This window comes from Brachycentrus maculatus, unplaced genomic scaffold, assembly GCF_059751285.1.
Source record: "Brachycentrus maculatus isolate JH-2025_06_01 unplaced genomic scaffold, ASM5975128v1 h1tg000061l, whole genome shotgun sequence".
NCBI classification, from domain to species: Eukaryota; Metazoa; Arthropoda; class Insecta; order Trichoptera; family Brachycentridae; genus Brachycentrus; species Brachycentrus maculatus.
Genome location: NW_028280815.1, coordinates 1,939,566 through 1,962,536, shown reverse-complemented (window position 1 = coordinate 1,962,536; position 22,971 = coordinate 1,939,566). Strand labels below are relative to the sequence as shown.

The following is a 22,971-nucleotide window of genomic DNA, read 5'->3' as shown; positions in this document are numbered from 1 at the left end:
GTTTAAAAATGAAAGTAAAATTTGTAACATTTTAACAATATATTTTATTACAAATTCATTCAATCAGAATCCAGCCCGAACTCCTTGTCAAAGTCTTTATCGGAGATCTTCTTTTTCTTTAATTTTTTACACAGTGCTACATCTTTCAAAAGTTCTTCCATATCTTCTTTACTCATAAGTGCCTTCCTCTTCTTGGCTTTCTTGACTCCCGTCTCTTCCAGAGCCTTCAATTTAGCTTTTTTATCTTGTCTCTCTTTTCGCCTATCTTTCTTATCAAGTTTGCTCAATTTAGAAATTTCCCAGGGCTCGCTTTTTTTAAACTTTTTCTTATTGTTTTTTCCTTCCCACTCCCCAGTTTCCTTGAAAATAGCCAGTTTCTTTTGCCTACTGACTTCTCTTTGTTTGTCCTTATAAGATATGTTATTGAAGTCCATTTCGTCTTTGAATTTTTTGAATTCTTCCTTGTGTTTTTGGGTTACTTCCGGCATTCTGGGGAGCTTCAGAAGTCCGTAGCAGTTAGCCAGGTGACCCAGAGGTAGTTCCTTGACTTGCAGCAGGAGACTGCACTCGTGTTTGCTGTATGCGCGGATGTGCGATACGAATGCTCTGATGCCTTTGTCGTAGATAGCCCTGTCTTTTAGCTGCTGCTTTCGAAGTGTCGCTATTACCTGGAAAAGAAAAATTAAATTAAATAAATAGTATTTGTGTGAATGTGCACATATATTGAGTAGGCGGAAAGTTGGTTTAAATTTTTGACTGCAACAAGCTTTATATTTTCCATATTCACGATACGGGGCATTAAAAATAGGGTGTTTATAAAATTTTTTCATTAATTGATTCGGCAGTCACTTTATCGTAAAATCTGTCCATTTTTAATTAATGTTTTACTTAGTAAATACCACTATTTCTTAAAATCAACTGTGACACGCGTTTCGATGCATTTATCATTTTCAAACACCGTATACGGTGTTTGAAAATGATGCGGAATGTATCGAAACACGTGTCACAGTAGAATTTAAGAAATAGTGGTATTTACTAAGTAAAACATTAATTAAAAATGTTTAAATGTATTACCATTGTTATCAGTGTCAATATGTGCAGAGTCATCTCTTAAGGTAAATAAATATTTGTTTAAGCTGTTTCATTTTTATTGTTTGCCAAATCATGTGTACTCTTGAGACAGTTTAATACTCCCTGTTCATATACAATTCGGATAATAGAGGTCCAAAAAAAGAAGTGTGCATTGAAATAAGCAAAGAACAAAAGAAGAACCTTATTCCTCTCTCCTTCTGTGAAGTTCCCGTCCTTGAGCTGCACCGGTTTCATGTCCACCTTCTGGTTCCGGCGTATGAAGTCCACATAGTCGGTCTCCGAGGGTAGCAGCGGCAGCAGGCACTTGCCGGGCAGCCCCCCCCGCGCGGTGCGGCCGGCGCGGTGCACGAGGGCCGCCGCGCTGACCGGCGGCTCCCACTGCAGCACCCACTCCACCTCCGGAATGTCCACCCCCCTAAAATATTTCATTTGATACAGCAGAGTAAAGTCAATTTGATTGATTAGTATTGATAGAGCACATAATAAGGCGCATACATATAAGTTTGGAGATATAAATATATATTAGTAAGTAATCTGCCTCCGTAATGCAATGGTCAGCACGCTCGGCTACCGTTCTGGAAGTCCCGGGTTCGATTCCCAGGGGGGGTTAAATAAAGTGATTTTTTTACTCTAATATTTATTAAATATTACCCTGGACTGGTACCTGAAGCGGAGGGCTGATCACCTGTCCTTCAAATATTAACAAATAAGATAACACTGTGTTTATATGATGCAGTGCCCTATGCACCACTGGGGTGCAGATAAGGGTTTGGAAGAAGGAAGAAGATGTAATGTAAGTAAACTGTTTTATTTTTTTAAATTCTTTATCTATTAAATTTATTTTATCAATAGATTTATATTATCCACTGACACTTCGTGATGGAATTGCATTTTTAATATATTATTAGATTAAAACCAATATTTTTAGCTTTTCCACTTTATTTTTATTTGACCAGCGACCGGGTTTCGTCGTTACCGACATCATCAGGCTGGTGGGAGGCTATACAAATTGTTATGTTATATATAAAACAAGGCAGGAGTTGATAACATGATTTGATATAATTTTATTGAGAAATTAATTTAATTTGAGTGAATTTAAGTATGTATTGTATGATATTAAAATATTTTTTTTTTTAAAGGTTTTTTTTTTTTTGTATTGAGAGCACGTATAAATGTATTCATCCAAGCAACTGGAGCACTCTTATCATTGCTATTATTTTCCATTTCCTACCTGCTATATTCCTTTCTTCATTCATTCATTCTGAGATTAACTTCATTTGTATCCGTTTAAATATACTCCACTCTTCTCTCAGATGTGGACCACCTTGCCTTCATATAATGAATGATTAAGTTAACACTGTCAATCCAATGTGGTGGTCTACGCACTATTTGGGTACAGTCAAAGAAGAAGAAATATTAACTCTAACTCCAAACCCTCGATCCCCAATGTATTATGCACTAAGACGGGCAAGGACAGAGATGATGAAAGAGTAACACACCTGGCTAGGACATCAGTGCAGAGCAGAATAGCCCTTTCGGCACTTCGAAACATCTCCATTATCTTGGGCCTTTTGTGCTTCATTTTCCCGTGCAGAGCCAAGAGCTGGACCCCGGGCAGTAAGCTCGGCAGCACAGTTTCCCAGTAGTCGACACAAGCGCAAGTGGGTAGGAACAGCAACGCCTTCTTTATCTTATGCTCCTTGATAAACCTCAACAAAAGCAAAAGCTTGTCTTGAGGTTCCACAACTGTGTAGAGATTCTCCAGCAGTACTGGAGTGCTGACGGATGCCTTTTCCTTCACACTGACAAGGACTGGATTTCGGAGACCGGCCCGGGCGAGGTCTTCCAGCTGCTTGGTTTGGGTTGCGGAGAATAGGCCAGTTCTTCGCTGGCGAGGAAGGTAAGAGAAGATCGTAGTCAACGTCGCATGGAATCCAAGATCCAAGAGCCGATCAGCTTCATCTAATACTAGAAATTCCTGCAAAATAAAAATAATTTAATTACAACATTTTGAGTGTGTCCAAATACGTACAAAATAAATTATCTGGTCAAATTATAAGCTTACATAATAAAAATGAAAATGATATTTTCTGGCGTTTCTCATGTGTGTGATCCAGGATTCGGACCTCACATACTAATAAAAGAGTTTCTGTTCAATAAAAAGCTTCTTTTCATCTCACCAATAGATGTCTCTAGTGAAGTTCTAGTGATTCAAGGACAATGTTTCAAAATTAGTTCATATGTACAGAACTTCCAATATTTATTCGTTATATACAGAATTTGAGTAGTGTGGTTGTCAATAATGGGTAGAATTGGTGAATGTTACACGTGTGTAAAGTGATCACTTATACCAGCTTATGACGGTCGTCAGCCCCGTAAATGCCCAGACTTCCATATTCTTCTTCATCTTTGATGAGATGTCAAAAAATATTATAATTTAATTACTTGGTGTTAAATAAGGTAACAAAGTGTGTAATTGGCATTAGTCGGTTTTGATTTGATATCTGTCATATCAACAGCTTCTTCTGACAACTATTGGTACCCAATGGTGCTTAGGGAACTGCATCGAATTGATGCAATGTTAACATGAACGTCATGCACTCCAGATTCTTAAATCAAGAGTGGAATTTGATGGGCTACAGCCGATGTAAGTAAAGAAACCTGGGCTGAAGGACATCACTGTAGTTAGGATATACCAACAGCTAACCTATTAAGTGATACTCTATTGAGTGCAATCATTCTAACGATTTCTGACAATACTTTTATTGTTTATTTATTTCAAAGCATAAGATAAGTTAAACTGGTGTAAATGATTTAAATAATAAATGTTTTGAATAATGTAAATGGATACCTCAGTATAGGCTGTCCCCAGTGAGGCTTCATATAGTAAAAAAAAATATGTAAATTTTATATTTTACATATTTTTTTTTACTATACTATTTTATAATAAATTGATTCTTCCATGGTTAAGAATTATTGTAAATATTACTGTAATAAATATATAAAAAAGAATGAAATGGACAAAGCTAAAGTTGTAACAGTCTAACAGAAGTGTTATTATTGTATGCATTGTTTTTTTTTTTAAAGGAATAACCCACAAAGTGTCTTTTTTTAGATGCTTGTCTGCAGGTAGGATAGTAAGGATGGGGAAGGTAAACGTGAAAAATATATCACAAACATCCAGAACAATTGAAAATAAATCATTCTTGAATTCATTTTTCAATTGGCGGGAATCGAACCTGCGACGCAAGTTTCACAGTCAAGCGTCTACACAACAACGCCATGGCGCCTGTCTATTGTAATATTATCTACATTCTTGGTAAACCATTACATCATATCTACTCAATAAAAAATATTTTAAATACTTACTAAATCATATTAAATCATATCTTCTCTAAAAAATATTATAAATTTATATTTTAAAATATTTTACCAGACTCTTCATATGAATGGAAAGGTTGAAATCTGGCCTTCGCGTGAGTAGGTCTTCCAGGCGTCCTGGGGTGCAGATGAGGACGTGGGCCCCCGTCTCGCGGAGTCCCTTCACATCATCATCCACCGAGTCCCCGCCGACCAGAAGGCGTTGTCGCAAGTGGCTCAGCTCTGGGAGCTTGAGAAATATGTCCAGCACCTGCAATGTAACAAATTTTATCACGTTTAGTCAACATATTGTTGGCAGGCGGTTTCCTCATCAACCCCGACCCTAATTCAGACCCTAATTCGACAGTCTGCCGTCCGATTATCTTATTATCCTGCCTCCAAGTAATTAACGATCAATGGAATACTGCACCGATGTGATGCAGTGCTCTATGCACCATTTGGTGCAGGTAAGGATTAAAAGAAGAATACTACTGTGTTTTACTAAAGCCAGAGGACGCCCACGCCTCGAAAACCTAAGCAACTTATACGAAGACATGGGCTGCTCGACGTATGAGGAGCTGAAGAGGATTTTCGAAAATAGACGAGAATGGCGAAAGAGATGTCATCTGTTGCTACAGGCCAATCCGCAAGATTGAGACCAGAGAGAGAGATACTAAAGTAGCATTAAGGATTCTTACTGTATATACATACCTCATATGTTTGTGCAGCTAATTCTCTTGTGGGAGATATGACCAATGCACCTATTTCCAGTTTTTTCCATTTCTCCGAGGTGGTTCTCCTAAGCAATAGCTCAATGAGAGGTATCAAAAATGCAAGCGTTTTACCAGAACCAGTAACAGCCTCAGCAGCGACATCTTTACTGGTTAGTAATAAAGGAATTGTAGCAGCCTAAAAATAAAAAAAAACCTTTACTAAGAATAGTTTTTTTTTAATATAGCGATTTTTTAAATATAGAATTTAGTGTAAAAAGCGTAATATGATACAGGCTGGCATATTAAATTTTGACATCACATACCCTGTCCAAACAGACCATTGCGTATGAGCAGTTCTAAGCTGTTATTATTATTTTAAATTGATAAATTCTTCAAAAATTTAATGTCGTACAATGGTATAATTCATACGGACCAGATATAAATCAACGGCTAAGATTACGTTTTGTATATTTGACATGAAATATTTCGTATAATATGAAATATTAAAAAAAATATTACCTGAACTGGAGTCATTTTCGTAAAGCCCATTTTTGCGATTCCCCTAAGAATACATTCGCTAAGGGGTGGCTTTACGTCTTCCCATTTATTGATTGACATTTTAAACGTTTACAAACATTAACTTACTTTTGAATTTTACGTATGTTTTTTTTCAAGTTGACAGTAACCAAAATATAACCTCACAACTCATCACCGCATTTCTTTGACAGTTTGAAGAATGTATTGCCATATATTTCTTAATAAATATATTTCTTCTTCTTCTTTTTTTACGACAATGTCCTGTCATTCTCCGGTCCGCTCCTGGGAGGTGGAAGACCAGCTATCCCTCCATCGTTAAGGTGGTCTTCCTGGGGGTCTGATCCCGCTTATGCTGCTGTCCACTGCTATCCTCACCACTCGATCCGAACTCGCTCTTCCCACATGATTTCTCCAGAAACGTCTTTCCTCATTGCACAACATCTTCAACATCGCAGATTTTTCTTATTTCAGAGTTTCTAACTCTGTCACGAAGTGTTAGGCCTGCAATGGGCCGTAGAGTCTTCATTTCGGATGTCCAAAGAAGGCATTTTGTTCTCGCGGTGTCGGCTTTTGTTTCTGTGCCGTATGTCAAGATCGGTCTTACGCAGGTTTTATAGATTCTCACCTTACTCTCTTTCAGCATGTATTTATTTCTCAATACAATTTTTTTAAGTATCCAACTACAGCAGAGGCCTTGTTTGCTTGCTCTCTTACTTCATTGCACAGGTTATTGCTGCTGGACACTTCGACACCCAAATACTTGAATTGTATTGGATGTGTAGAAGTGACCATGCTCTTTGTTTTATTTATGGAGATTTTCATGGTAAATCTTTGAGATGAAAGGTGGAATCTACAAAGCAGCCTCTGGAGATCGTCTTGGGAATTGGCAATTAAAACAGCGTCATCTGTTTAGCATATTATGTCAACATTTTTATCCCTTATGGCCCTATAGCCCAGCACTAATTCTTTGACATCTTCAATTATCTTTTAATATATTTCATGGTTGAAAAAAAAACTATTCGAAGTAAATACAATATTTGATATTGATTTCGGCAAGTTATGTTGAATATTTAATTATTGCATCAATTAATATATTTTCATGTGCTATAGTAAATTTTATAAAAAAAATATATTTATATATTCAAGTACTTACGTACGTCAAATTAATCGTATCTACCTACGAAAATAATATTAAAGTTGGTATCATTTGAAACAAGGGATGCCAACTGCGCACTTTTCGTGTGCGTAAATAACTTATTTTGACAGCTGCCTTTGTTTATTCCTGTGGATTCAGTCTTACATAAATGTGCATTTATTTGTAATATCGGCGTCATCAACGTGACTCAAAATGACGAGGCCTTTCGGCAGCAGTCGGGAGAAGCGATTTTCTATCGACGATGCCTTTGAGGAAGAAACTGATGAAGCCATAAAAGTGTACGGGGCGACTGTTGACCGCTCGCCCGTCAAGGCTAAATTCAGAGACACTGACAGCACATGCAGGTAATGACCTTTATATTTCACTGATTCTAATAAATCTGCTTTTATGGGAACTCTACCTTTCTAATGAAGAAAACATCCTTAATCTACAGAAATCTTTACATCTTTGATTGTCATTTTGAATAAAATATTCGTGGGTTTATTTCCCAAAATGGTCCGCTTTCCGTGACACATATTTGAATTATTGTTTAAATGTTTTTCATTCGGCCCGTACAAGGAAATCAGTGACGCTTCCAAGTAAAAAAAGTGTTATTGTTATTTACAATCGGCCGTATATATTTTTTGCTGTGTATCATTTAAATAAATTCGTGTCTGCTATGCAAAAACTAATGGTTTTTAGTTTCATTCGGATATTCCACGCTACAGATGGAATATTTTATAACAATATGATTGTAAATATTTTTACTCTACGGATTGAGACAAATAGGTTTTTTTTCATGTTTTTCGAATTTGTGGTGTAGCTGAGTAACCAAAATATCAAGATCAAAATACCAACATATCAAAATATCAAGGATATTGAGGCCAATTTTTAGCTTCACAAATTATGTTATGATAATTTTTTTCAAAGGACACTATTTTTGCCCCCATTCAATAGCATAGAACCAAAATTAACAGTCGAACTCGGTTATAACGAGGATGAAGGGACCGACTGAATTTGTTCGTTATAACCGTTACTCGTTATATCCGAGAAAAGGTATTTTTTTTAAACATACCTATCACATGAAGTATGTCATCTGGAATGGTTACATAACACAATATGTCGCAATTAAAAAAAAACATTCATACAATTCACCCATTACACACATCGCTCACTCCTTTCAAGAACGTCATAAATCGAAAATCGTCAATTTTCAGTTGTGCGTGTTTTCGGAATGCCCAGAAAATGTACTTTATCCCAGCAAAAGAGGCATATTTTAAACTTAATATTTACCCGCTACAGAGCAGAAAGTGTTGTTTTTGCATTTTGAATAAAATGTATTGTTTAGTTATTTTTTTAAAAATATACTATATATTTTTCAAATGGAGAAAAAACCTTCAGATTTTATCTAAAAAGATCTGTTGCACAGTAAAAAGTTCAAAAAGTGGCTTGATATTTATTTTTAATACATTGTATTATATTTTTAAACTTTAAAAATGTTCTCCTGAAAAATCAAGTATTTTGATTTATGACGTTCTTGAAAGGAGTGCGCGACATGTCAAATTTTTTCTGTCAATCCAGTTTTCCTATAAAAATTGGAAAATCCTGCGCTTCTTTGAGTACAAAATCATTGTAGCAATTTCATCAAAATTCATACGATTACAGTTCCTATTTATTTTTGACTCCGTGATGTTCTTTTTAAATGCAGATAAAAATACAATGTTCACACTGAGAACGATGACATTTTTTAATGCATTTTTCACGCCATGTTCTATCCCACAAATAATTTCCGCCTTTTCACGAATTGAGAGACACTTTTTGTTATTAGTAGATATGTTGATAATTCAAGGGTTTGTTTTTAACTGATCTGCTTTAGAATTGATCTGACATTCCCCCCATGTAATGTTTACTATGCAGTGTCCATAGTAAGCATACAATACACAAAATATGAGAACTGCACTACTACAATGTTGCTCTGCACTACTTAGAAGCTATTTAAAATAATACTACTACAATGAGAGTTTTGTAACTTAATCTGGTTAAAAACCAGTGTCAAAAAAAAAAAAATGTTATAGGTTAATAACCTTCAATTGATTTGATTTTTTTTTAAACTTTTAATTGGTAAATGTTACACCATTTGTTAAAATCTATTGTGATATGTGTTTTGATGCATTCTGCATCATTTTCAAACACTGCATATTGCATATTAATAGATTTTGATTCTGATGTATTTGACAATTTGACATTGAAAAATCAACTACAGTGTTTGAAAATGATGTGGAATGCGATAAAGAATTAATAGGTTTTACCACAAAGTGACTGACAAACCAATTGATTATTTTTTTATTGTTTTTTCCAATTTCAGAACATATAAATGCACAGATGATACCACATCCCGCGACTCCGATTCGTTAATTCACGAGTACCTGCCCGTCAACCAGACCACAGACGTGTACTGCTGGAAGCATCCCAAGGTCCGGGAAAACTGGCGCACTGTCCTGGCCGCAGTCACGCTTCTCTTGGTGGGCACCGGGCTGATCGGCATGGGGGCCTTCGCGGTGGCGGACCCCGAGAACGGAGTGCAGGGGGCGGTGTTCTTCCTGGCCGGGCTGATCTGCTTCGTGCCGGGGGCGTACCACGTGGTGTACATCTGGCTCGCGGCCCGAGGACAGAGAGGGTATGACTTCTATCACCTGCCGCTGTTCACATGATCGCAAGGATAGGAAATCTAATCACATTTGTTCCGCTAGAGTTCCACCAGCGTTAAAAATCTATGACATATAGTGCTTCTAGTAGAAAACATGTGTGGTGTCAAATGGCGCCAAATGTGGTTGTTATCAAATGAGGTATAGCTATATCTGCCCACCAATTGAGACTGCTAAACAGTACTGTTTTCATCCTAGACTCTTTTTGGTTGGTTAGAAAATATTGCTTCATAATAATAAGGCTGCCAATGTACTGACATTCTGAAAGAAGTCCTCGGTAAAATTTAAATCTCTAACCTCCCAATTTGAGATAAATCATTTTGAAACATGTTAAGGTTAATATAAACGCTTGTGTAAAATATTTTAAATTTAAACAGACTATATCTAAAATAAGATTTTTACCCTTACCGCGGAATGTAGCTTATTGTACAGTTATTCCCCAATTGATGACTATCCTCAGCTGGCATGAATATGTTTTGCAATCTCGTATGCACAAAAATATCCAACTAACTACCAAGGGTTTATTATTAGTATTTTACATTATGAAAATTTCATTTAGATGCATTACTCTTCTTGGCATTTAGAAATATTGTTGTTTTAAATAGGTAAAAAATACCCATACGAGATTGCATATCCAAAAAGATGAAATATGATATGCTAAGTAGTTTGTATGATAATACAAACTACATACAACCGTCATCACAGCAACTCATTTTGCTTAATCTGTTTTCTTCATGATCATGTCTACAAATGTTAGAAAAAAATCTTCCTGGCAGGCCCCGGTATTCATATTGTTGACAATAAAATGAAGCAAAATAAGAAAACAATGATTTAGTGAATGCGTTTGCTCTTTCTCATTTTAAAGACTCGTAGAAGACCCTTTGGTTGAATGTACCTCGTATATTATATTGTCTCATCGCACATGTAACCCAGGTGGAATTCTAGCAAACATTAGGCTACCTGTAATGACACGTTGACTGAATCGCACGACACACGTGTACTATGGTATAAATCATAAAGCCATTTTGTTCTACACGGTATAAGCAATGGCGTTAGATAATAAACACTTCGTAACTATGGTTAATTTGTTATCCAATTCATCTTTATGAATAATATTCTCACTTTTTTTTATTTATCCACATTTGTAAATCATGTATGTATATTATAAATTATATGTAATCTTTACTGTGTTTTAAATTCTTGTTTAAACACAATATTGAATTTTTTAAAATGAAATACAGGTTTTACACTTAAAGTTCCTAGATTATAAATAAACTTCCTTAATAAACTTTCACAACCAATTTTTTTTGCATTTACTTCTTATTTTAGTTTCAAAATCATCAATAATTTACAATAAATTTCTTGAAATTTTCGATTATCTTCTTTAGTCATTTTAATTAAATTATTTTTCATTTGATTGTGATTTGGTTGTGAAGTATTTTTATTTGCTTAATAAGACTGTAATTCACTTCCCTTGCCTTCCACCATGACATCTGAAAATATTAGAATTCCTTAATGTTACTAAAATATTACCAAAAATTAGCATCCATACACTCTCGCCTCGGCAATCGGAGCAGCCTCTCAATTGGGTCCATTGTGCCGGTCCCGATGTATTCCAATTAATCAAAATTTACCGTATTTATTTTAACCACTTTTGAATTGAACCTGGGACCCTGAGACTGGGACTTAATGTAACGATTAGCCAAACACGCTATCATAGAGACAAATGGAAAACTGAAAACGTATTATATTTATATTTAGTTTTGGTTGCAGTATTGGATGCCAAATGACATTATGTATATTGAAACAGTACATTACACTATTAAATCTGGGTGTTACAATATAAAAATATGTTGCGATGCAATGTCGAATAAAATTTTACTTTCATATCAAAATATTAAAATTGCCATCATGGCTTTTATAAATAAATAAATGATAAAAAAATACCTATTCTATTATGTACGTATCCAGTATGAGTCTTATTGAAGTCGGAATAAATGAACTTTTTAAAGATTTTTTTTTAATGGTCACCAAAGACATCGATGAACTAATTCAGTTCCCATAAAATTTACTAATTTTAAATGACTAATTACGATTTAAGTTTAACATTGATCATATTATTTAAGCTGTGTTTTCTCTGCAAGCTTTTTTTTTCTTCGTGTTTTAAATAATATTATGTATTTACATAATATTTTCTCGGACAATCTTGTTAGAGTTAATACTATTTTTTTAAAATGTACATATGTTTTTTTTTAAACTTTTTAAATATGTAGTCTTAGAAAAAATTATGAATCGGAAACATTTATTGCCAATGAATTTAACATTGGTTGTTATGTCTTTACATTTCTATTTTAAGGTTGCCATACCACCTTTCGTTGCGTTCAGGCAAAATGCACTCTCGGCTCATCGCACAAAACAGCAAAACAAATGACATAATATTTATAGTTTTTTCCACTTTTAGATTGCTATTAAATCTACAGTAAGTTCATATTTCGAGCAATAATATATTAATTTGCTGGCTGTGTGCAGAGATAAGGGATAATTTCAATTATTATTAGTTACAATTCCTAGACATTTTAACTTCTGATATTAGCGAGCATTTAAACATCTTAAATTGCTTATGGTTGAGTAAACAAGTAATTTGTTGATTTGACCTATTTGTTAAATCGACAAAAACAATCCTTCATCAAAGGGTGATTGAGTTTTTTTATGATACATCTTCCTTTTATACAAAATCACTGACTGCAGGATGCTGAGGGGATATGGAGGAATGTTGTGAAAACATGCGTCCGACTCGGAAGAAGAAAGCCGTCTATCAGTTTGAATCTCAATTACTTGTCTAATAGTGGTTTCAATTCAAAACTAACATTTTAGTAATTTTAATAACAAAGTTTTTTTGTTGTCGTAAGTTTTACAATGTCAATCCGGAACCCATTAGTGAAATCTAAAATTGCAATAAAAATTAACGTTTCTCTCAGTCACTGTTTTGCGAATATTTTTGGATCTCTGTAAATCCATGTTTAAGTTTAGCTAAGGTTATAATCCAAAATTGATTAGCGTATTTATTACTATACTATAATATTTTTGGCCAGCTTAAGTCGCCATATAGTTAATATTTATAAAAAAAAAAATAGGTAATCTAAATAATAAGTTTTTATTTATGTATAAATTTTAAAAAAAGTGAAAAAATGTGTGTGAAAAGGCTTGGTTTACATTTTGATGATCTTTTATACTAATAAGTTGTATTTTCAAATTTAATATGTGTGTATTGTGATTATAATATTATGAATTTAAAGTTTGCTTATGTTTTAAAATATAGAGCAAATTTTATTGTACGCAGACTGGTTGTCAAATGGGGCCCTTTTTCATTTAATTGTTTAGATTAGATATTTTAAAAAGTCATTATTGACTGTGGGTATTTTTTTTTCAAAGATGCTCTATTTCCTTATTGACAATGTCTCATACACCAATAATATCTATCACATGCCGTTTAAAGCATAATAAAATATTTTTTATACAGTCTACAAGGTATCTTCATGCGTCAACCATCTAAACTGGATTTATCCATTTTTAATTTACTATTATACTTATAACTGCATTTTATAATGTCCATAGGTTTAAGAGAAAATGTCAATATGGAAATACGCATTTTGGAAATAAGCCCCATAAATTTCATTATTATGTTTTGTACATTTTGCTTACTTAATCTTTAGAATTGCTTTTGTATATCAATTTGTAAAATTGACTTTGTATTTTGTATCACATTTCTTGCACCCTCTAAAAAAGTTTTAAAAACTGCAATTATATCTCATGGATAAAAGATAATCGCGATTCAATGTATTTCTTTATATTTTATAAATATATGAACAGTGCTGTAGTTGTAATCTTTGCAGAAATTAACACACTTCTTTATGTAATATCATGGCAGTGAAAATCAGTGGTGAAATTAATTAAATTATGGTTTATTAATTCTGGTCCTGACCAAAATATAAAACAATTTGATACAACTTGTTTTTTAACACAAATATTAAAAATTGCTGAATATAGGGATAGCCTCAAACTAATAAAATATAATAGTGCCCAAAGTTGTGAACTTCGTGTTAAGTGAAAAAATCCTTATACTATTATCAATTTGTCTTCCTTTTTGGAGCATTGGGAGAAAATCAGGGTGTAAACCAGGGGCTATTTCGTGTCAAACTAAAAATGAAGCTGATGAAGGCAGGAGTTGGAAAATTAAGATCAAAAATAGACATTTGTAACTATTAAATAATAACTGTTATTAATCTTGGCACAGCTAGTATTAAGCGATTCGAAAAATTTACTATATATTTTTTTTACTCATGTAGTTTTGGAGTTGTATCTATTTAACTTACAATTTGCTTCGTAATCAAACTGTAGATTACTTCATTGGTACTCTCAAGTTAATATTGTAAGTTAGTTTTAATAAAAATCTGGTCTACCCATCAATAGCTCGTAATAGTATATTGTCTTATAGTGTATATTCCCAAGAAATAGGTGAAATGTGGGCGAGTTTCTTGCAGATATCTTTTTTATTTTTAAAACTATTTAGATGCCCACGGTTTCCAGTTTCCAAACAGTTTCCACTGTACCTTGAATTTACACCCATTTTGATATACGTAGTTTAAATAAAACTGTACAGCACATGTATGCGACATATAACGGTTAGATTTTTTGATTTATGGTAAAATTTAGAATTTAGAACCAGAAGGTTGTGAATATGGGTGTATGGCATATACCCCACCCATATACCTTCAACTACAGCACTGAGTTTAAGAGAATATATTTATGGTTAAGTACTAAAAAGTAACTTCATAATTGCCGTATCTAAAAATAAATATTCTTGTATAATACAATACTTTAGACAATTTATAATGACAACTTATATAGCCCTGTTTTTGTAAACAATTCACTTCAAGGGCGCTTCATGTGTTAAAAGATCTTTTAAATCGATAAACCGATTATATATTTTTGTTAAAGTTAATCCAAATTGAATTGAATAATGAATTAAGTGCATGTTTTTGCAGATTAAGCTGCGAATATTAGAATCCATATTCTTATCTGTTAGTGAAATGTATTTGCATATTAATTTGCTTTCTTATTTAAAGATGACTGTAAATATATATCACAATTTATCTAGAGAAATATTTTGCCAGACTCCACTTGTAATAAATAAAAAATTGTGAATTAATTGGAATAGTGCAATATTTAATAAATGTATCAATGAAATAAGGAAAGCCTTGTGTCAAAGCATCCTTTAATGGGCATCTTTTACTCAGGATGAATATAGGATTCAACGTAATTTCATTTATCATTTGCTAAATTCACTTAATGATGTACACTCAGTATTTTAGTACATTGGCAATATGTATATAGCGAATGCTTGGTTTTGTAAAATTGGTAACAATGTCGTAAACCAGTGCGTAAAAGTTCCGACTGGTGTCATAAATATGTCTGTAGACTCCGAGGTTCCAAGTTTTGTGATTCTCTCTCGTGATCAAAATAAAGTCAGATTTGTTGACATCAAGAATTTGTTTGTTTTTCTTATGATATTGTTGAAATCTGTAATAAAATAATTTGTGAAATTTATTTTCCAATAAAAAAAACATGATCACGGCGTCAGAGAGCAAGTGCTCTATTTGAATGGGAATATGGTAACAATGCATAGACCTTTGGAGATCGTATTCCCATATTATTTCTAAAATTTGCACTTGAATTCTGACACTGCGTATTGTCTGCATGGCTCTAGATTTTCTGCTACATATTTGCTTTCATAGTCCTAACTCTATCAAACTTATTCACAAAATAAGATGTATTGCAATTAAACACATTAGTATACAAATAAAATTGATGTAAAATACAGAATATCTAGTAAGTTAATATATTATAAACATTAATAAGAGTGACTGACACTGTGAATGCATACTTTAGTGCCTCTAGTTGACAAGCGATGAATATATTGGATATGAATGTCTTTAAAATATCTTAGTTATTACATATTAGGGTTTTTTTTTCATATTTTGCGTGAGCTTATTGGTAATCATTTTTTTAATTATGAGAAATATGCTGTAATAGCTTTGTACTTACAATGTTTTCAAATGGAGAAATTTTACATGAAATAAGACATCTTTATTGACAAATAAAATTTTGGTGTTTTTGACGTTTTTTATATATTTTTTCTATAATCCATTTCAAACCGCTTAATTTTTTACTGTATCTACTGGCGTTCACTTGAATGTCTGTGGTTTAAAACCACAAGGTAATAATCAACCAAATAATATAACATACTTAATCCATTTCTGCAGTATTTCTTACATGAATTAAGTATGAGTTATCATATTCACCTTCTTAAACTTGGAGCTTGTAATTACATAGATTTCATTGTTTAAATATGAAAATACATATTTATCTCTTCTTTTTAGCTCGTCCTGGACTGGGATTCCATATAGAAGTTATCACTTTAACCATGTAACATACTTTTTTCCAGTAAAAAAAACTTTCTGACAATACGTATAGAAAATCAGTTTAAAATGCCAAAAATATTAGAAATAAAGTTGCAGTTATATCTACACTACGAACTAAAATGTTAACTTTCATGTGTAATCGATACCTAGGTCATTTAGAATATTGCTATTTTTTCTATGTACCTACCTAATATGGGTACAGTTTTTTGTTTACAACAAATTGAATTTTACCTTGGAGTATAACACTTTTTCCTCGATTTTTTGACATTCAATTTGACAAAAAACTCTAAAGTTTTGCAGTATGTCATCTGCCATTGTGAGATAGTTATTGCACGCTTGGTTCCTTTTTTTAAATTTGACTATGCAAAATATGCTTTTCTTTATAAGTAAACATTTAAAAAAAATTAGTAAAATTACCAAAATAACCTTTCTTTTTGTATGAGTTTTATTGATCTTGTAAATGTTATCACTTAATTCTTTTATACATGATTTTTTAAAATTTAAATTGATTTGGTTTATTATCATCTCACTATCTAAGATTTCTATTGCAATGCAAAGAAAATGATTATTTTTTTGCCAGATTATAATACTGTTTCTGAAAAAAAAGTATAAAGTGCAATACTGTCACACACTGGTGGAAAGCCTTTATGGTTTAAATTCTTATCCAATATGTATGATATTATATATTTGCAAAAGCAAAATTGTTGGATCTTGAAATTTTTATCTGAAATACTATTATAAATTAACATAACTTTATATAAAATGATTATTTTATATCAAACTAAAAAAATATTATATACAAATTTTATTACTATTATTCAATTTTGTAAAGTAATTTCTTATGATTTTTGAATTACCTTATTTGTAATAAATAATAATTTGACTTCAAAACCACTGTTTTATTTTTTCTGTGCATTTAATCAATATACAGTGGAACCTCTCATAAAGTGTAATTCGCATAACAAGCAAAAAAAAGTTAAAAAGTTGCCCCCTTAACGAGCGACATTTCGCGTAACGAGTTACACGGGCCCTTTTTCACGGCATTAACTTGTAAGCCGGGACTTCCACGCCATTCAAAACAAAACATGTTTCGCATAACGAGTTAGATTCTGGAACAATAATTTGTTATGAGATATTCCACTGTAATCCAATTTTCCATTCTCTTTTTGGATATAATTAAAAGAAGTTCAGTTTACCAGATATAATATTATTGTTTTATTTAAAAATGCCAAATTTTAAATAAAATAAAAAAATCTTAATAAAAAAAAAAGTTTTTATATCACCTTTACAGTGATGACAAGTTCACAATTAGAGCAACTGCAGCGACTTTTCTAATAATATAGGGCAGTGGTTCTTAACCGTGTTGGAGGTACCGAACCCCACGAGTTCATACGTGCGTTCACCGAACCCTTAATAAGAAAAAAAAAAATTGCTATCAATCTTGATATATTCCTTTCAAATAATATACTAGATTTATTGGATAAATTAATATATCGTACGTAGTATCATTTTTCATAATTTCGTACAATAAGTCGGGTGTTTGTTTTGACTTCCGCCGAACCCGGGAGACTGACTCACCGAACCCCTGGGGTTCGATCGAACCCAGGTTAAGAACCACTGCTATAGGGTTTAAAGCCGATAAAGGTTTCCATTTTGCCAAACAGGAATGATATGGGTCATATGAACCAGGTTGTGGGAAAGAGAGAAGGAAAGAAAATGAAACAAAAGAAAATTAAAACAAAGCATCGCTTATTGTTTATTATAGAAATAATTTTAACACATAACAAATATATTCATTCAGTTCAATAAAAATTATTAAGGCACACTAAATGAGCGACATCCTCTTCCACTGTTCACTTCTAAGACTCGACTCATTTCATAAATCATATATTTCTTATTTTTACATTAAAATTGCATCAAAACGACATCTGATATTCATCGGAACATTAGTTAAAAGTATGTGATCAGCAGTAAAATTTATGTAACCTAAAATTTGCAAGATACAGTTTGCTTTTTAATAAAGAAAAATAAGAAACTACTGGTAAAAATAGTACAATAACTGGACAGAAAAGTTTAACTAAACAAATTATTTACTAAATTGAGAAATGAAGCCAAAATAAACCCAACATATTTGTCGTTTCTATACAAGTGATTTACATTTATTTTTAACAAACGTAAAAATATTCAATTGTCTTTGTGCCATCTGTTTGCAATTCTTAATATGGATTTTGTGGGTGTATAACATTTTCAGAGAGTAAAACAATACTTTTCAGTGATAAGGAATCAAAAAAGGTGATGTGATAACAATTATTATCGTTAGTAAAAAAAAACAATTGTCAAAGTGATATTTCACAAACAAAAGCATGGAGAATGTGCGAAAACTATAGGTCTTTTCTTTCTTCAAATTTGTACTTATAATTGATAACTTGATATAGGATAAACACATTTTTTAAATATTTTATTGTAAAAAAGTTTTCTTTTTTTGGCATATTTGTTAGAAAAATTATATTATGTTTTAATTTTTAAATCAAACACAGATTTTTTGAGTCTACTTGGTTAATAAATAGACTCTAAAACTCAAAAAATCTGTGTTTGATTTTAAAATTAATACATAAATTAAAATGGAGTTCTACAAATTAAATGCCAAATCAATAAATAAAAAAATATATATTTATTACGTGTTATAAGATCCCGGATAAATTAGTTGGCTTTGTTCCAGACCATTTTGAAGAAATTTATTTTGACAGATACTATTGACACAATTTTCGAGTACTTGAGTAATTGGTTTGAGTTTTTGCTAATGATACGCATTAAAATTAGTATCTTTTGAGACATATGTTAGGCGGAAAAATGGAATATCCCAAGTCCAGGATATTATAAGATACAAATTACTAACTGCCGACCACTAACTAAGAAATCAAATTGAAGACATGTTTATCTGCCGACCACACAATAAGAAATCAGATTGGAGACATGTTTTCCAAGTGACAGTTCCATTTAGTAATAAAATATTTAAAACGTTCCTTTCGACTCGCAATTTTTATTCTACTGAAGTATACATATTACATAAATTTATTTACAAATATATTTTACGTCATACTTAGTCAAGAAATTGTTTCGAGTTATGAGCACCTGTTGAAAACTTGCCAAGATAAAAGAAGCAAATAATACATATTATTTAGTATTTAATACATTTTCTATTTTTTTAAAATTTATATTTCAATTTTTCACTGTGGATCTTTTATGATCTTAAAAGTAAAAATTTATTATATGAATTATTTAAAATCTACATATTTTTTGTAATCTTATAAGGCACATAGTTTATGCTTTGTTTAAATTTTATTTTTTACATAGAGAGCAAATATCTATAAAAATACTACAAAAGTTTTCGTTATTTAATAATTTACGACCAAAAAATCAAAATCAGCGTAATACACTGTTCTAGAAAATTAGTTTAAAGAACACATTTTGGCGTATATGAGCCATTTTGATAAAATATATTTAAAAAAAAAACACTAATCTCATTTAAAAGAAATTGTTAAAACTTTGAATTGTATCAAATCTTGAAAATTGAACTATGCAAAAGTAGATATTGTATAGGCTGACAAAATTTTTTTTTTTATGTAATAATACGGCGACTATTACAAAATATTTTGCACATAAATTTAGGATAAATCTTGAGGGACTTACGAGAATCAAGGCAAATTATATTAAATATCTTTATTTTCGTAAATGTCATTAAGGGTTAATTTAGAATAAAAGAATCTGCCATCAAATTGCAATTACAATTCAGCAGGACTGGAATATGAATTTGTATATTTTTATTTGTTAAAAAAGGGGATATAAACTTTTTACTTTGCATGAATCTCTAGAGATGGTGCTCTAACTGCACGCGAATGGTTGCTTCGATATTGTGTATATACATACTAGTTCTAAAAACTAGCACAATACAGATATCAATCATGGGCATAACGGTGAATGTTACAGTGTATAAATTGATTACTTAAACCAGTCAATGACATATTATAAGCCCTCTAAATTCCCACACCTCATATTTTCTTCAAAAAAACTCTGCTGAGATATGTATAAAAATCAAATTACTTGCAGCACCAACGCTGGATGTCATTTCCGTCAAGATATGTGTGCAGTGCATTTCATCGATTTTTTACTCACAATAATGATGAGAACAATTCGTATTTGTTGCGGAATACTCGGAAGAATCGGCTATTCCGCTAAATAACATCGCCGAATTACCTATGACATTCCAGAAACCTAACCTTAAACTGATTACATATTGTTTTGATAAAAAAGTTTAAGTTGCAGATAGAACAGGTTTTTTAAAATAAAAATTGGCCACGCTTCTTCATTATTAAACACAATATACATAATAAAAGTATACAGAACACGTAACTAATAAAGGCATTACAAAATGGCAAATACAAAAGCTTGTGTCATACTAGCGCTAATTTTACTTACATTATGTTACTGGATCACAAGCCAACAACATAGCCATTACGATATAGAAAAATACAAACTTAAAATAATACGATATTTGAGGATTTCCAATACATAAGCCCAAGATCGAAATAATTTATAGGGCCTGTTAAAAATTGTAAGGCGAAAAATATTTAAACATTCCAATTATTTCGTTATAATTTATAATATAGCAGGTTAAACCTATTTATTTATTTAATATAGTAAAAGCCCGTTAATTTGATATTAAAGGGACCAGATGTTTAAAAATTACTGTACAATGCAAATTTTCATTATTATTTTTTAAATCACTTATTTTCCACAAACAAACTGATTCAAATTTTTTTCGACAAAGTAATAAAAATAGTGAACGAAATATACCACTTGACATTTGTAGATTTTTATTCTTAATGGCTTTTTTAGCTATAATTTCATTGAAAGTTTTGTATAAAAACGTCGCTGCGAGCACTTTTTTTAATTTATATAGTTTGAGTTACCACGGTTTGATTTGACAAGCTTTTACTTTATTATTTATGGTGACGTTTGACATATAGCAGAAGATTATGAAAATGTAATTTTAAGAGAATCGTTTGAAATACGGTCATAAGTAGTATAAAAAATTGTTTAGTCTTTTTAATGTAAGTATAATTTAAAGAGCACAAAATACTTACACATATTAAAACAAAAATTCATTCCATAATTTTTTATATATTCATTTGCCAGGGCGTTGATTCTATGCGGGAGTTGAAGAATTAACTGCATGTGGATAACTTTAACATTAATTTTTAAACCAGTTGTCGGTCTATATTTTGTTTTTTACATAATGCAAGTAAAGTCACATAGAGTTATCTTCACTGTGTAGTCAAATCGATCACTTCTGTATTTAATCTATACCCAGAAAGGTTTCATTATTTTAGCTAATAAATCCTGGATGACAATCAATAATTGGGTACTTTATGACTAAAAGTTACATAATGAAGCATTTAAAATAATAATTTATTTTTTATGTGCAGAAAATAGAACTATTATATTTTATTAAAATTTGTAATAAAAAATATTGTAAAATTCGACATCTTGTTTTTTCATTACATTCGTGTGATTAGCGAAATATTTTTATTTACGGCACATTTTTTAACCCTCAATCTTAAATACAAATGTAAAAAAATACATGAATATCTTTTTTTCTTATATGAATATGTAATTCCAAGCTTCAAAACAGTAAAATACAAAAATCAGCTGTATGTTAACATCGATGAAAGAAAAAACATTGCCTTACAAAATTTTTAACAAATATTTAACAGAATTAAAGGATCTTATTTTTTAAAAATACATATAAGTCGACTACTATACAGAAAGTATAATTATCCAGCTTGATGATGCGCTAATCGTCATTTGGTTGGGTTGAATTGAAAAAGGCACCAAACTCTTCCCTTGGAGCGCTACAGGCCGTCATCTGTTTGAAAGAAATAATTTCAAACCATTTTCCAAGTGAACATTCAATTAAAAATGCAAGGAGGAAGTTCAGGGCTACCTTAATTTAAATTTTTAAAATGTTTTCCTAAGCGTGGTTAAAATTAAAGCATTCAATTAAACAATCCTTATTACAAATTATTCTTAACTTTAAATGAAGTTCTGTAACCCAAAGGTTTTGATGGTTACAAGCAGAGTTTGTGCCCATGTGACTATTAGATACACAGTTGTCTGCTGAATGAGTGACATTAATATCCTCAATAATGACATTTTTAGTACTGGAGATGTAATAATTTTCCACTGGGTAAAAAATGACACTTTAAAAAATCATGTAGTAGCATCCTGTTGGAAAATAAAGAAGAAACTAATACTCCAAACAAAATTAGTCTCAAAGGAGTGCGGACAAGATTTTGCAACTATGCAGTTCAATTTGCAAGAACTCACATCACATATACACTTTAATTTGCAAGTCCTCGGATGAAGTTCAATTTGCAAGAGCTCAGTCCTCAAATACGGTTTAATTTGAAAGAACTCAGTCCTCAGAAATAGTTTAATTTGCAAGAACTCAGTCCTCGGAAACAGTTTAATTTGCAAGAACTCAGTCCTCAGAAACAGTTTAATTTGCAAGAACTCAGTCCTCGGATAAAGTTCAATTTGCAAGAGCTTGGTCCTCAGAAACAGTTTAATTTGCAAGAGCTCAGTCCTCAGAAATAGTTTAATTTGCAAGAACTCAGTCCTCAGAAAAAGTTTAATTTTCAAGAACTCAGTCCTCAGATACGGTTTAATTTGCAATAACTTACTCCTCAAATACAGCTTAATTTGCATGAAAATGCCAAAAGATTAATATGACATATTGCGCTTAGTTTATCTATTTACAAATAAATAAAAACAACTAAACTTCCTCATTAGCAAATATTGCATGAATAATTTTGGAAAAAAACATGCGGTGAATCCAATTCATGACCAGTGAGCAAATCAGCTAATAAAAGATATTTATTAAAAAA

General features: G+C 31.8%; 3 protein-coding genes across 3 annotated transcripts in view; 1 reads left to right on the top strand and 2 right to left on the bottom strand.

The window, feature by feature from the left end:
* Nucleotides 1-25: 25 nt before the first annotated feature.
* LOC148311568 (putative ATP-dependent RNA helicase DDX55 homolog) lies at nucleotides 26-5,891 on the bottom strand. The gene is made up of 6 exons (XM_088256378.1): nucleotides 5,685-5,891; nucleotides 5,164-5,361; nucleotides 4,526-4,723; nucleotides 2,592-3,070; nucleotides 1,273-1,507; nucleotides 26-668 (listed from the first exon to the last, which is right to left on the bottom strand). The coding sequence occupies exons 1-6, from the start codon at nucleotides 5,781-5,783 to the stop codon at nucleotides 60-62; spliced, it is 1,818 nt and encodes a 605-aa protein (XP_088112504.1). The 5' UTR covers nucleotides 5,784-5,891; the 3' UTR covers nucleotides 26-59.
* Nucleotides 5,892-6,980: 1,089 nt separating this feature from the next.
* LOC148311567 (transmembrane protein 230) lies at nucleotides 6,981-12,673 on the top strand. Its single transcript, XM_088256375.1, has 2 exons — nucleotides 6,981-7,202; nucleotides 9,203-12,673. Exons 1-2 carry the CDS (start codon nucleotides 7,051-7,053, stop codon nucleotides 9,546-9,548), a joined length of 498 nt encoding a protein of 165 aa, XP_088112501.1. The 5' UTR covers nucleotides 6,981-7,050; the 3' UTR covers nucleotides 9,549-12,673.
* An 8,934-nt stretch (nucleotides 12,674-21,607) lies between these two features.
* coro (protein coronin) overlaps nucleotides 21,608-22,971 on the bottom strand; it is a 36,702-nt gene continuing 35,338 nt past the window's right edge. The window contains exon 13 of the mRNA XM_088256411.1: nucleotides 21,608-21,950. Within this exon, the coding sequence (XP_088112537.1) occupies nucleotides 21,879-21,950 (72 nt within the window). The 3' untranslated portion in view covers nucleotides 21,608-21,878. The remainder of the gene's footprint in view (nucleotides 21,951-22,971) is intronic.